This window comes from Pelobates fuscus, chromosome 13 (genome assembly GCF_036172605.1).
Source record: "Pelobates fuscus isolate aPelFus1 chromosome 13, aPelFus1.pri, whole genome shotgun sequence".
NCBI lineage: Eukaryota > Metazoa > Chordata > Amphibia > Anura > Pelobatidae > Pelobates > Pelobates fuscus.
In genome coordinates this window covers 19677676-19690614 of record NC_086329.1, presented here as the reverse complement: position 1 = coordinate 19690614, position 12939 = coordinate 19677676, and the positions used below count along the sequence as shown (strand labels likewise).

General features: G+C 41.9%; 1 protein-coding gene across 1 annotated transcript; it reads left to right on the top strand.

Annotated features, from left to right (window-relative positions):
• The first annotated feature begins 4685 nt into the window (after positions 1–4685).
• Positions 4686–12314, top strand: SPTSSA (serine palmitoyltransferase small subunit A). Its single transcript, XM_063440307.1, has 2 exons — positions 4686–5032; positions 11674–12314. Exons 1-2 carry the CDS (start codon positions 4894–4896, stop codon positions 11775–11777), a joined length of 243 nt encoding a protein of 80 aa, XP_063296377.1. The 5' UTR covers positions 4686–4893; the 3' UTR covers positions 11778–12314.
• The last annotated feature ends 625 nt before the right edge of the window (positions 12315–12939 follow it).

Sequence of the window (12939 nt, the reverse complement as noted above, 5' to 3'; positions counted from 1 at the left end):
GCTCCGCTCGACCAAGGGGGATGGAGCCCGGTCGGTATCAATAGTCCTCCATGACCGTGTCAGCCAATCCTACAAAGTCCCTACCTTCTCTATCGCGGGACCTTTGCGCTGCGGGATAGTACCTATCTTCCCTTACACTTCCTCTGTTCCCATTACTTCCTCTATTACCATTGCTCCCTCCGGGGCCTCCTCTACCTCTCGCTCTGCCTCTAAAGTTTCCGTAACCTCCCCTGGGTAGGTCTCTCTCATACTGCTCTCTTTGCGGACACTTGTTTCTCCAATGCCCTTCTTCCTTGCAATACGCGCACTGATTCCTACTCAAAGGCTCCCTATTCCATCTACTATCGCCTCTATCTGTTCCCCGTCTATCTACGCCTGCGATTGCTACCGCTAGCATATGTGCCTTTCTACTCATCTTGCGCTCTTCCTCTTTCTTTGTCTCTGTTTCCCTGTTCATGTACACTTTATTCGCTACCTCCATTAGTTGAGTGATAGACATTCCTGCAAACCCTTCTAACGTCTGCAGCTTGCGCTTAATGTCTCCGTAAGCTTGGCTGACAAAGGCGGAGTTTACCATTCGGGAATTATCAGCGTCTTCCGGATTAAAGGGGGTATACAGGCGGTATGCCTCCAATAATCGGTCATAAAAGACACTGGGCGCTTCATCACTTTTCTGAATCACCTCAACGGTCTTCGACATATTAATAGCTTTCTTCCCTCCGGCTTTCATGCCAGCAATTATAGCGTCTCTATAGGCTTTTAGTTGAACCATATCTGCGCCATTAACATTCCAGTCGGGATCGGTGTTAGGGTAATGTGTTGCGGCCCATGCTGCTGGATTGGCTTGGTTTAAAGCACGGGCTTCATCCTCTAGCGCTTTAATGGCCGCTTGGTTAATCCTAGTCCTTTCCTCATTATTGAACAATGTCATTAATAACTGATGGCAATCAGCCCATGTCGGATTATGTGTCTGAACTATCGAGGTGAACAGATCGGTCATAGCTTGTGGTTTCTCAGTGTACGAGGAGTTGTGGGTCTTCCAATTCAAGAGATCGGTAGTCGTGAACGGGACACATACGAAGACTGGGTCAGCATATGCCATTTGACCTGCGGCATCGAGATAGGCTGACCCAGGATTCAGACGAAGGGGCATCTGGTAATGTTTGAGTTGTTGGGTACCGGTCAGTTGTCGGGTTAGTATAGGGCTACGTGAAGGGGCGTCGGTTAGAGGTTCCAGTCGGGGGGTGGTAAGGCATGAGGATGTGGGAGCTTGATTTTGGGAAAAGTTGGTAAATAGAATACTCCCAGCCGAGCTAGAAGAAGCTTGACCGGAAGTTTGAAGTGGCGCCAAATCAGGATATTCAGATCTAACGGGGGTTGGTTCTGGTTCCGGAAGAGGAGATTTAATACAAGGGGGGGTGGATTCTGTACTGGAGGAGGAAGCGGAAGTGGATGGGGGCAATGAGGGAAGGGGTATAGAACTTCCTGCACTCGCGTCACCTCTTCCTATAGGGAAGTAAGGGGGCGGCAAAGGGATCTCGGACTCAGGGGGCGTGTCCAAAATGCCTAACCATAGTCCTAGTGGACAAACAAGTCCTGGCCACCATGAGGCGCCATTGCTCCTCGTGGCATATCTGAATCCATCTTGGCGAGTCGTTTACGGCCTGTCTCCAACAATCAATATATGGAAACTGTCCGTAAAATTCAGGCCTACCTGATACAGCCACGTGTACACGCTGTACCAGAGTTGGATCCAAACTACCACGTGGCGGCCATGCCGCAACCAAAGTAGGCCACTCCCTAGTGCACAAAGTGACCAAACGTACAGGAGACATTTTAACCCCAAAATCACATGTTTTAAATCCCTTTTTAAAATTCTTTACCATACAACCTAAGGGATCCAAAATCGTTGACTCCGACGCGCCCATACTTATCAATGGAACGTCGTTGACAACGAATACTATGCACGTGTTCTATTCAACAGTCACACCCGTTTCCTTCGGCAACAGCACCACGTGGTACGGTTACCAAGTGAAACGTACACAATAACACAATGAACACTCAGGGAATTCCCGTACACCCACAGCTGTTACACCAGTCACTAAATGATCAATATTATGCCCTTTGGCGAAACTATACAGTCACCCACGCTATAATTCTCTATATATGAATTACCCGTCTATAACACACCCCAGTAACATCGTCTTTTACAAACAGCGGTTACAGTACGGTTAGCATAGGTCAAAGCACAATTTAAGGTCACAATACAATTATTAGTGGTTATGGTGTTAAACATGCAATAGACGACAATGATTAGTACTTATATACAGTGTCAGTAAATATACAGGGTTATGGTACCGTGCACTATGATACAGCAACACACTATTAACACTCTCGCTAGACGGCTGAGCTCGCGCTATCTAACAAGATATACACTTTACTAACAATCTTTAACACATATACAATCCCAACTAAACTATTGGCCAGTACCTTGAATGGACTACCTAAAACTATCTACACCCGTTTTGGTTAGCCACACTGCCCAAGCACCACATATAGCGAACTAGAGGGCGGAATTTACAACAGAACCCTCTTAGTCTATTTACTCTATCAAAAATCTAGTGGGTTCCAAATTTACACGCCTTCCCACTTAGCCAAGATAGGTTGAGATCTAGCGAACCGAATTTACACAGGCGCCGCTTAGTCTCCCGGTCCCTCCGACCTAGCGAACGTAATATACACCCTAGAACGCTAGTCTAGACAAGACACCGGTGTCCGGCTAGGGCTATTTACACAGGACCCCGCCTGACTCCAAACCAAATCAAACGGTCTTACTAAAGAGCGTTCGATTGAGCGGTGCGCCTTCGCTCCTTCCCTCCGACAGAGGGGGCAGATTCCATACACAGATTTAAACCCCTTTTGGGCCTACCGCACAATCGGTATACCCCTAGTGGGTCTGCCGTCTAAAACAGCAGTTGTCTTACCTCCTCGTTCCTGAACCTGAGTTCACACTCATCGACGGGGACACCCCAGCACTTCTTACGTAGAGGCCGATGATCTCCTGGACAACAGACCAGTGGCGCCGAGACGAAGGGAAGTCCACGCAGAAGTTCAGGGGTGCAGCCGTAGAGAACGTGGGCAAAGATAGACCGTCTCACGCCTCTGCCTCTCAGCTACCGTTGAACGATGAGCTTCCCGGCCAATGCACCAAATGATACCGGAGAAACTGACGGAAGCCAAGCACAGAGAGATGGACACAGGTTTCTTCAGGAAGGAAGAGATTCTTTATTGGATCACCGATCGGGACTCAGAGGGACTAATGTCACCAAAATACAGCAAGTTCTGAGCCCCGGACAATAGTGCAGGCTCCTTATATAGGCACATAACTCCTCCCATATTAAGCTCCACCCGCACATTCTCTTGACCGCATGGCCTGTCCAGCACAATGGAGGAGGGGGATACTACATCCTGTATTCTTGCACATGCTCCGTACACTACTGATCGTATCTTGCCTCGTGCAACCAACTGATCGATACGTCAGCATATGCACGTACACATGCCACGTGGTAATCTCGGCCTACTAAATTTATTTTTACCAAGATTCCACCACAAACTCTCCATCCAACCAACGCCATTTTTTTACATCACAAGTATATTTTTTATACTTTTATTATTTTTGGCATTTAACATTGGCCTTGGTTTCTTATTAACCTGATTTTTAAAACTCTGTTATATTGGCTTTAAATGTGCAATTTAGTTTTCAATTTTAGGATCTGTATAGATGAATGTGCAGTGATAATTACTAATTCACTTTCATTGTCACACTAAAACATAAATGATATTAAATTACTGCCTAAGGCCGGCTGAACATTAGCTCATATTGCATATTATTCCACAAGGAATGTAGCACAGTATGTTCACCTCTGAAATATTATATTTACTTTATATACTGAGGTACATCTTTTTTTTTTGTAGTGCAAAAAACGGTGCAGATAGGCTTGAAGTACCACAACAGCTAATGCAAGTTGTTCTTTCAGTGTAGGTTAACAATTGTTGGCATCAATAACATAGCACATTTTTTAGTATATTGAGTTACTATTACTGGAAGTATAACCGGTAGGTGACTAGTATGCAGCTCCTGCCTAAGGGTCGCCAGATAGGTACTCTATATTTAGTTTTCTTGTAATTGTCCTATTTATAGTTACATCCCCCCTCTTATAATATTATAATATTGTAAAGTGCTACGGAATCTGTTGGCGCTATATAAATGGCGATAATAATAATAATGATGCTGTGTGGGTCATGTGACATGTTGCTGTCACTCAGTCAGACCAGGAGTCACTCTGAGGGAAGCTCTGCAAAGGGGCGGGGCTCTGTGTGGGTCACGTGACATGTTGCTGTCACTCAGACCAGGAGTCACTCTGAGGGAAGCTTTACAAAGGGGCGGGGCTCTGTGTGGGTCACGTGCCATGATGCTGTCACTCAGTCAGCCTATGACAGTCACAATGTAAGAAAGGGAAGCTCTATAAGGGGGCGTGGTCATTCAGTCAGGCTAGGACTCACACTGTGTGAGAGGGAAGCTGTTATAAAGGGGGCGTGGTCAGAGCGTGACACACCCCCTAGAGGTCGCGAGATCTTGCGGCTGACCAAGCTCGCGCTCGGAAAAGCGGTTACACCATTGGCCGCTGACGTCACAGGGAGTGGTCGGAGACCATAGAGAGCAGGGGGATAGACTGTCACAGGGAGTGGACGGAGACCATAGAGAGCCGGGCAGTAGGGGGATAGACTGTCTGAGGATACGGTCGTTCTGTCGTGTTTACCGATCCGGTGACCCTGGCTCCGAGCTTCCCGTCCCCGGCCGCCCAGCCCCGGAGCGCTCCCCGCCGCGGGAGGATGAAGGCCTCGTGTGAGGCGGAGTCCGGGGCCTGGGGCTCCCTGGGCCGAGCCTGGAAACACATGTCCTGGCTGTACTACCAGTACCTGCTGGTAACCGCACTCTACATGCTGGAGCCCTGGGAGAGGACCATCTTCAGTATCCTTTACATTACAATAATAATATAACAGTGATAATAATGATATACTGTAACATAGTCATAATATAATACTGTAACATAGAGACAGGGTGTAATAATATTATAATATACTGTAACATAGAGCCGCACTCTGCATGCTGGAGCCCTGGGAGAGGACCATCTTCAGTATCCTTAACATTACAATAATAATAATATAACAGAGTTATAATAATATACTGTAGCAGAGCTCTACATGCTGGAGCCCTGGGAGAGGACCATCTTCAGTATCCTTTATCAATAATAATAATATAACAGAGAGTAATAATATACTGTAGCAGAGCTCTACATGCTGGAGCCCTGGGAGAGGACCATCTTCAGTATCCTTTATCAATAATAATATAACAGAGATAATAATATAATACTGTAACATAGAGCCGCACTCTGCATGCTGGAGCCCTGGGAGAGGACTATCTTCAGTATCCTTTACATTATAACCATTATAATACTGTAACAGAGTAATAATACTATACTGTAACATAGAGAGAGACAGTGTGATAATAATAATATAATACTGTAACAGAGCAGCGCTCTGCATGCTGGAGCCCTGGGAGAGGACCATCTTCAGTATCCTTTACATTATAACCATTATTATACTGTAACATAGAGAGACAGGGTGTGATAATATAATAATGTCCTATAGCCAGGTTGTGATATAATGTAACATAGCCATGGAATAATATAATAATGTCCTAGAGCCAGGGAGTAATATTATAATGTCATATAGAATATTTATTTATTTATAAAATATTTTACCTGGAAAGATGCATTGAGATTTTTCTCGTTTTCAAGTATGTCCTGGGTCCACAAATCATTGCATTGTTACAGTTAGTGTACAATAAAATACAAAAACAATATTAATATACAATATATACAAAATTTAACATAGAACAGGTAGGAAATATATAATCAACCTTGACAGGTGCATTCTTTTTTGAGGGATCTATTAAAGGACTTTAAGCTTAGGGAAGATTTTAATTTGTGCGGGAGGTCGTACCACAAATGCGGTGCTCTGTAGGAGAAGGAGGATCGGGCTGCTTTCTTTTTGTATTGAGGTAGACTAAGTAAAGTGTTGGTACTGGATCGGAGGTTATAGGAAGTGGGAACAGCCGGGGAAAGCATTGCGTTCAGGTAGGGTGGGAGTTTCCCAGAAAAGCTCTTAAACAAAAGGCTGGAAGCCAGGGTGTACACAGGCTGTGTGTTCTCTGATATAGTGTAATTATAGCCAGGGTGTACACAGGTACATGTAATATAGCAGTCAGGGAGCCACAGATGGCAGACTCTTATCAACTTCTAGCTATTTATTGATTTATTCGTTACTTGTATATTGGGGACACTTTTTATACAAGGGATGCCAGCAGCCAAAAATAATATCCCCATGTTTTCTAGAACTGGGAAAGCCTCATGGGAGTTGTAGTTCTAGACAACTGGACATCTATTTTTGGTCTCCCCTGTTTTACACAACACAATTTAACACTTGTACTGTACAGTGCCTTGCTCAACACAGCTTGTTATGTGCTCAATAGGGTGATTATCAGACTACAGGGTAGGTAGGGATTTAATCACTGAACACATATACTTACAACATTTAGTTTAAAATAGCCAAGCTTGATATTGGTTTATTTATTTTGCTTACAGTGTTCTTTGCTAAAGTTTAGTTTTCACATAAATGAATTGGAAAATTCAGCAGTGTTTTTTTGTTTGTTTCCCAGCTGTGTACACTTTAGTGAATAGCTGTGAGATTGTCTAAGATTAGTCTCAATCTATTGGTTTAGTAAGTCTATGGAATTAAATATTTTTACATGAGATACCTATACGTTAACACCTAACTTTCTAGCCCTGTAGTTTTAGTAAGCCCAGTGTAGAGCACATTTCATTAAAGTATGACCTTTGCACTTAAGTGCCATATAATAAGAATGTTGGGAAACTTACCAACTCGTCAATATTCAAGGTGTTGGCATATTTTAGGAAGCAACTATGTATAACTTTGAGAATCGTTAGATCCGTACTGTGTGGCTACTTGGTTTAATGTATTTTTATATTCTTAGAGAAGAATTTGTGAGAATTATAGGATTCATAATTTGTAGATTGAATATTGTCTAATGGAAATTAACTGCTATATATTTGTTAACTAATAAGACCTGCCTTATTTTATGTTGAATTCTGCTGTCATTCATTTTTCTCTGTATGATTTTCATTTTTAAACAATTATTTATACTATTATTGTGTGATACATGTTGTGCAAGCAATCCACAAAAGGAAATGATCTGTTCTTGAACAGGAAATAATGTGTAGATTTAGGTATTGGTTATCAATATCTGATTGTAGGTTGACTTGATTCTTGCACACTGCAAGTGCTGTCAATTGGACAGTAATCCCTAAAACGTTTGGTTACTGTGGGGAATATTGGACACTAAAATCCTTGTTTCACATCTAATACAATTGCACCAATATTTTATTTTCTATTTGGTCTGTACTTTCAACAAAACAAAATGCCAATCCCAGAGGGAAATTATGGATTGCCAAACAGTCAGTGCAGGCTAGAATTTAGGGAGTGTTGGAGAGACTTTTCGCTAACTGTAAAACAGAAAAAATGTGGAAAAGGTAATTATGAGGTCACTCAATAGAAAATGGTAAACTCTAGGGCCATATAGCTGAATCTGAAATATTCTCTAACCATTATATTTCCATGCTGGCTATTAGTCCCTTGTTAATTCTGCACAAATACTCCTTGTCACATACTAAAGTCATTTTTCCCATTTAGAGACCCCATAATAACCCTTTCCACTTTTTTTTTTTTTTTCTTTTTTTTATGGTGTACTGACCGAAACGTCTCTCCAACACTCCCTAAATTGCAGCCTGTTTAAGCATGTTGTGTAATCTATAGTTTCACTCTGGGTTCAGCACGCCTATTTATTTATTTATTTATTTATTTATTTGGCAATGTCAGTCTTCAACTGCAAAGTGTTTTATCCTAAATATTCATTGAATCCAGAGGAGACTGGTGAACTGTGATTTAAAGTGTACCTGTCATTGCGACTGATTTGGTGTCCCTTTAACAATCATACATTTTAATTGATGCAGTGTACCAGCAAATTAATGATTGAATTACTTTTTATAAACACATTTTGGAAAATCTTGTGCTTGAGTGCTCTGTCATTGGTCTTAAAATGAAAACTACAGTCTGCTTGGAACTGTCACATGCATAGCTAACCCCGAACACAAAATATGCGGTGGCATGCAACAGCCCTTACCATGTGTAGGAAGCTACTCACATTATTTGTTATGAGGCTGCTGGGTGTTGACTTGGTGGGTTTTGTTTTGAGTGTAGTATTCTCCTATTTGTTGCCAACCAATTGCCTGTCATAAATGTATGCTTCAAAATCATTGGTCACTATCAACGGTCAATCAAAATAACTGTAAAATGCAAGCATTATTGCCAGTTCCTATCTACTGCGGAAGGACAACATTCTTGCTGTATATTGGCACATGCTTAATACAAATCTGCATGTTCAATGAAAGTTTACCAGTGTTCGGAGTGTCTTTATGCACCTCATATAAGAGCACAAATTGCAATGAAAATCTTTAAATTTGCAAAAATGCATTGATTCGATCTTTACCTACCTGAATCATATCATTTTAAAACAAGCCCATTATGTATGAATTCCCTAGCCCCTAAAATCCAGTGATGTCAGCTGCTGTCTTGAAATTACTTGAAGTTGACTCTTTTTTTTTAACTCCAAATGACATGATTAACGAATCCAAAAATCAGACACCACTTATTTTGGGGCAGGGGGGACCCTGACACCAGGCATTAAAGGGACACTCCAGGCACCCAGACCACGGTGCCAACTCCCACTACCCTGGGAGTGGTCTGGGTGCGTGGGCGGACCCTAAACCAGAGCCGAGGGACATCGGCGCTGGTCTCAGGTAAGTCACTGAAGGGGACCTGCAGTGCCAGGAAAACAATTTGTTTTCCTGGCACTGGAGTGTCCCTTTAAGAGGGCAGCAGATTCAGGTGCAACATTGCTAAGAAATCACTGCAGTGCATGCTGCCCTGCCACTTTCATATATAAAAATTTGCATTAGTAAGTGCCAAGCATCCCTTCCCCTCTGGGAGGGGTAGTACAGTCAGTTTGAGAGCTCTCTGTCACTTTCTGTGTGACCATGCAGTTTGTGTAGTGTGAGTCACGTGACTACATTCCAAACATACAACCAGACTGAATTGATAGCTGATAGACCATTTTAATATCAGGAAAGCCCTTAAATTGGACAGCTACTTTCTCAGAGTAAGCAAGAAGGCTTTAGATTTTGCCATTATTGATTCTAAACAAGTAAAAGGTGAAGTAGCCTCATTGCAGGGGTGTGGGCACACTGGGCTCTGCACGTGTATGTGTGTGTATATGGTATGTGTTGCTAAGTAGTATTACAATAGTTACATTGTGTCATAAGTAGATAATTATGTATTCTTATACATGGATTGCATTAGTTGTGTATGACAAGTTAGTGTAGTTGCATTTGACACATGGAGGGAACAAACCACATTGTTCTTGAAATCAGGAAGTAAAATATCAGCCCTGCAATTAAGGCAAACCGATGGTTTGAGAAATTCTGACTTTTTTATAATTTATTTATTTTAGCCAATTTGGACTTCACTTCTCTACAAATCAGCGTATAGTGAACAAACAATTGTATAATTTAAATAGCAGCTTGAACATTGATTCCTATTTATTTATATTTTGTTGGTGACTACATAAAATTCGAAGGCACAATCTTACAGCTGTGCATTTTTTTTAATAGCCTATCTGGCCATATTAACGTAATGGGATGAATTAAACTGGGAAAGTTACATCCACACGCTTGCTTGCCAGCAAACCGATCTTAGAATAATATTCCAAGTTTATTACTGTGGTTTCCATGCTACAACATGGTGGGGACAAGTAATGCTTCAGGGAACAAGAAATAAAAGGGAATATATAGCCATGACTACTTCCTAGTTTGTAGTCTGGATCATAAAAACTCACATCACTACTGGTGTTTCTTGTATAGGTTATATTAAACATTATAGCATTAGGAAGACCCCCACTGCCAGGGTTAAAAGGGATTTCACTTACCTTTTCTCCGTCGCAGCATTAAGGCAGTTCCTTCTCTTTGGCTTGTGGTCAATGATCTCATCCAATCCAGTGCTTTCCCATAGGAAAGCATTGAGAGGCTAGTGTGCTGCCCCAATCCTATGTCTTATCTGACCATCAGATTGAAATAGTGGACTTTTACTCCACTATTTAGGGGAAGTGCCTCTAATGGCTGTCAGTATGAAGTGAAGTGGTCTTGGTGCCCATGGAGTCCCTTTATAGCTTCATCAATCGACATGAGCATTGTTATATGACCACCCTCCATTCTTTAAAGTTCTAGGGCAAACCTAGCTTCCCCCTATCTTTTCAAGGTCTGGGATTATTTGTTTATGCTGTACAAAACGTAACCTGAGTGATTTTGCTTTGGGGTGCTTGTATAGCATGTAAATGCTCATTGTGGAAATAGAAGTTCCTGCATAGGGATTTAGTATGGGGTATGTAAGGTTCTCTCATTGGAGAGATCAAGGTAAGGGGAGATAGCTGAAATGTTTCCTGGGCTTTGGTGCAGAATTTTTTATTTTTTTTTTATGTTCTCTTCATGGCTTTCACGTGGGATGTCTTTGAATTCTAAAAAGAAAAAAAAAAGAGAACCCTGTCTATAACATTGAGCTTTTGAGAGACCACAGGATCTGTCATCCTGAATAACAGAATTAGTCCAACACATGCTCCCTCCTGATTTACTGACGCATAATCAACAAAAGATACACATTTAATAACTCTGCACTTGGTAAGCACACAGAGTTTGCTAGAAATATTTATATTCAAAATGCACGCTTTTTTTTTTTTGTCTGCTGGATGTACAATGGCATATAAATCTGTTTATATTTTGGCATGTTCAATCACTCCTGAATTTCACTGAGAATTTCCTGTAGTGTTTGTATAACTCTTGGTTACCGTGCAGGGTCAGCTCTGTCACTCTTCTGTTGGGAGTCCTGCAAACTAAACATTTGCATCCGGCTTCGACCTTGGTGCAGAGTGAAGGGATGTCATGTAATAATGCTCCGAGCATATTGTGCTTAATTTAAAATGCTGCTTTGGTTTAAGTGTATAAATCGCTGAAAAATGAAATTTTTGAAGCAGACCACTGAATGTTATAACTAGACTAGTGCACAAATCCTTTTCACCTGTGATTAAGAAATCAAATTCCTGTTATTCTGTGCCTGAACAAATCAGTCTGTCGCGTAAATCCTGGATGGGTCAATTTGTTCGGGAGTAGATTAACAGCAATTTGGTTAATTTGTAGCCGGTTTAAAAGATTTGTGCACAAGTCTACTGAACTTTATTGAAGTGTTTACTGGGGTGAGGTCTGCTGTTACACGGCATTTGAGTGTCACTGTGATTGCCTGGGCATCTGCAGAAGCTGTCCCCAAAAAAATAAACGGGGATCAATTTGTATTCTGTTTTTGGATCTGTTTGTAGTTTAACTTTTTTAGTACGCAGTTGTTAGAATTCCTTAACCCTTCATACCTCAGATTCCATGCTTATATCCATCATGGGAATGGCCTTGTACACTGGATATATATTCATGCCTCAGCATATACTGGCTATCTTGCATTACTTTGAGATCGTTCAGTGACCAAGGGGGAGAGCCCTGCTCAGCAAGGGCTGTGAGAGAAGCACGGTTCATTTCTCTCAGAGGGCATACCTGGCACTGGAGCTGGACGCTGGCATCGTGTTTGAAACGTGAACATCCAGTGGTGGAACGATGTATCATCAGTGAACTTCCACATGACATCTGAAGTTCTGCGTTAACAGAGACAACTGCTGTCTAATACATTTGTAGTCAGAAGGGTCTGCAAAACCATGCAGGGCACTCCTTTACAAGTGTTGGTGTTATTTTCTTGTTTGTAATATGAATTTTAATATTGCACTGTAAATGGCTTTTTTTATTTTTTGTTTTAACGTTCAGCTAATTCCAATGTGTATATATATCTTGTCAAGCTTTGTAGCTGTGACTGCTTTTGTACACAAATAAGAGTGCACTTGGCTTTTTTGTATTGTGTGACTGCAACACTTCTCACTATTGCTCTAACATAATTTTAATTGCTTTAAACAGATTTGCTGCTGGTCCAATAAAAAAAAAAAGCAAATCAATAAATGCAGTTACCCCACATTAACTGTTTTTGTGTTTTGATATGTGTATTTAACAAAGAACAAGAATTGAGGAATCCAAAGATAATTAAGTCCTATTTTTTTGGTGTGTAGAGTGTTGACTATTTTACTGTAAGTTAATGTTTTTGACAATTAAATTATTTTTTTTTTTTCATTTTCCTTGTCTTTATTAATTGTGCCTTTAAAGGGTTACTCCAACCACCATGACCACTTTAGCTTTTATAAATGGTCATGGAAGTAGGAATATGTGTATGCAGCAGTGGCATACACATAACCCATGGGCCCCCCCCCTCCGCGTGCGCGTTTACTCTGCGCTGGCTGGGGCCGCAACACATGGCGGTGGGCACCTGGACGCAGGGCTGCCACCCCTGCGACCGCGGTATGTAAGCCAGTGCATGCAGATACACATACTCTTAAAGGACCACTACAAACACCCATATCACATCAGCTCAATGAAGTGGTCTGGGTGCCAGGTCCCTCTAGTTTTAACCCTGCAGCTGAAAACATGTTATGCTATGTTTCACTGAGGGTTAATCCAGCCTCTAGTGGCTGTCTCACTGACACGCGAGCACTCTACCATGTGTGCTTCCTCTTCAGCATCCTCGCGCACCGCATACTGATACCGG

Bases quoted from the DNA above. Each gene is read 5' to 3' on its own strand.
- SPTSSA (XM_063440307.1), top strand. From the start codon at position 4,894: ATGAAGGCCTCGTGTGAGGCGGAGTCCGGGGCCTGGGGCTCCCTGGGC. The intron at 5,033-11,673 runs GTATCCTTTACA...TTCATACCTCAG, and splicing joins CTGGGAGAGGACCATCTTCA to ATTCCATGCTTATATCCATC.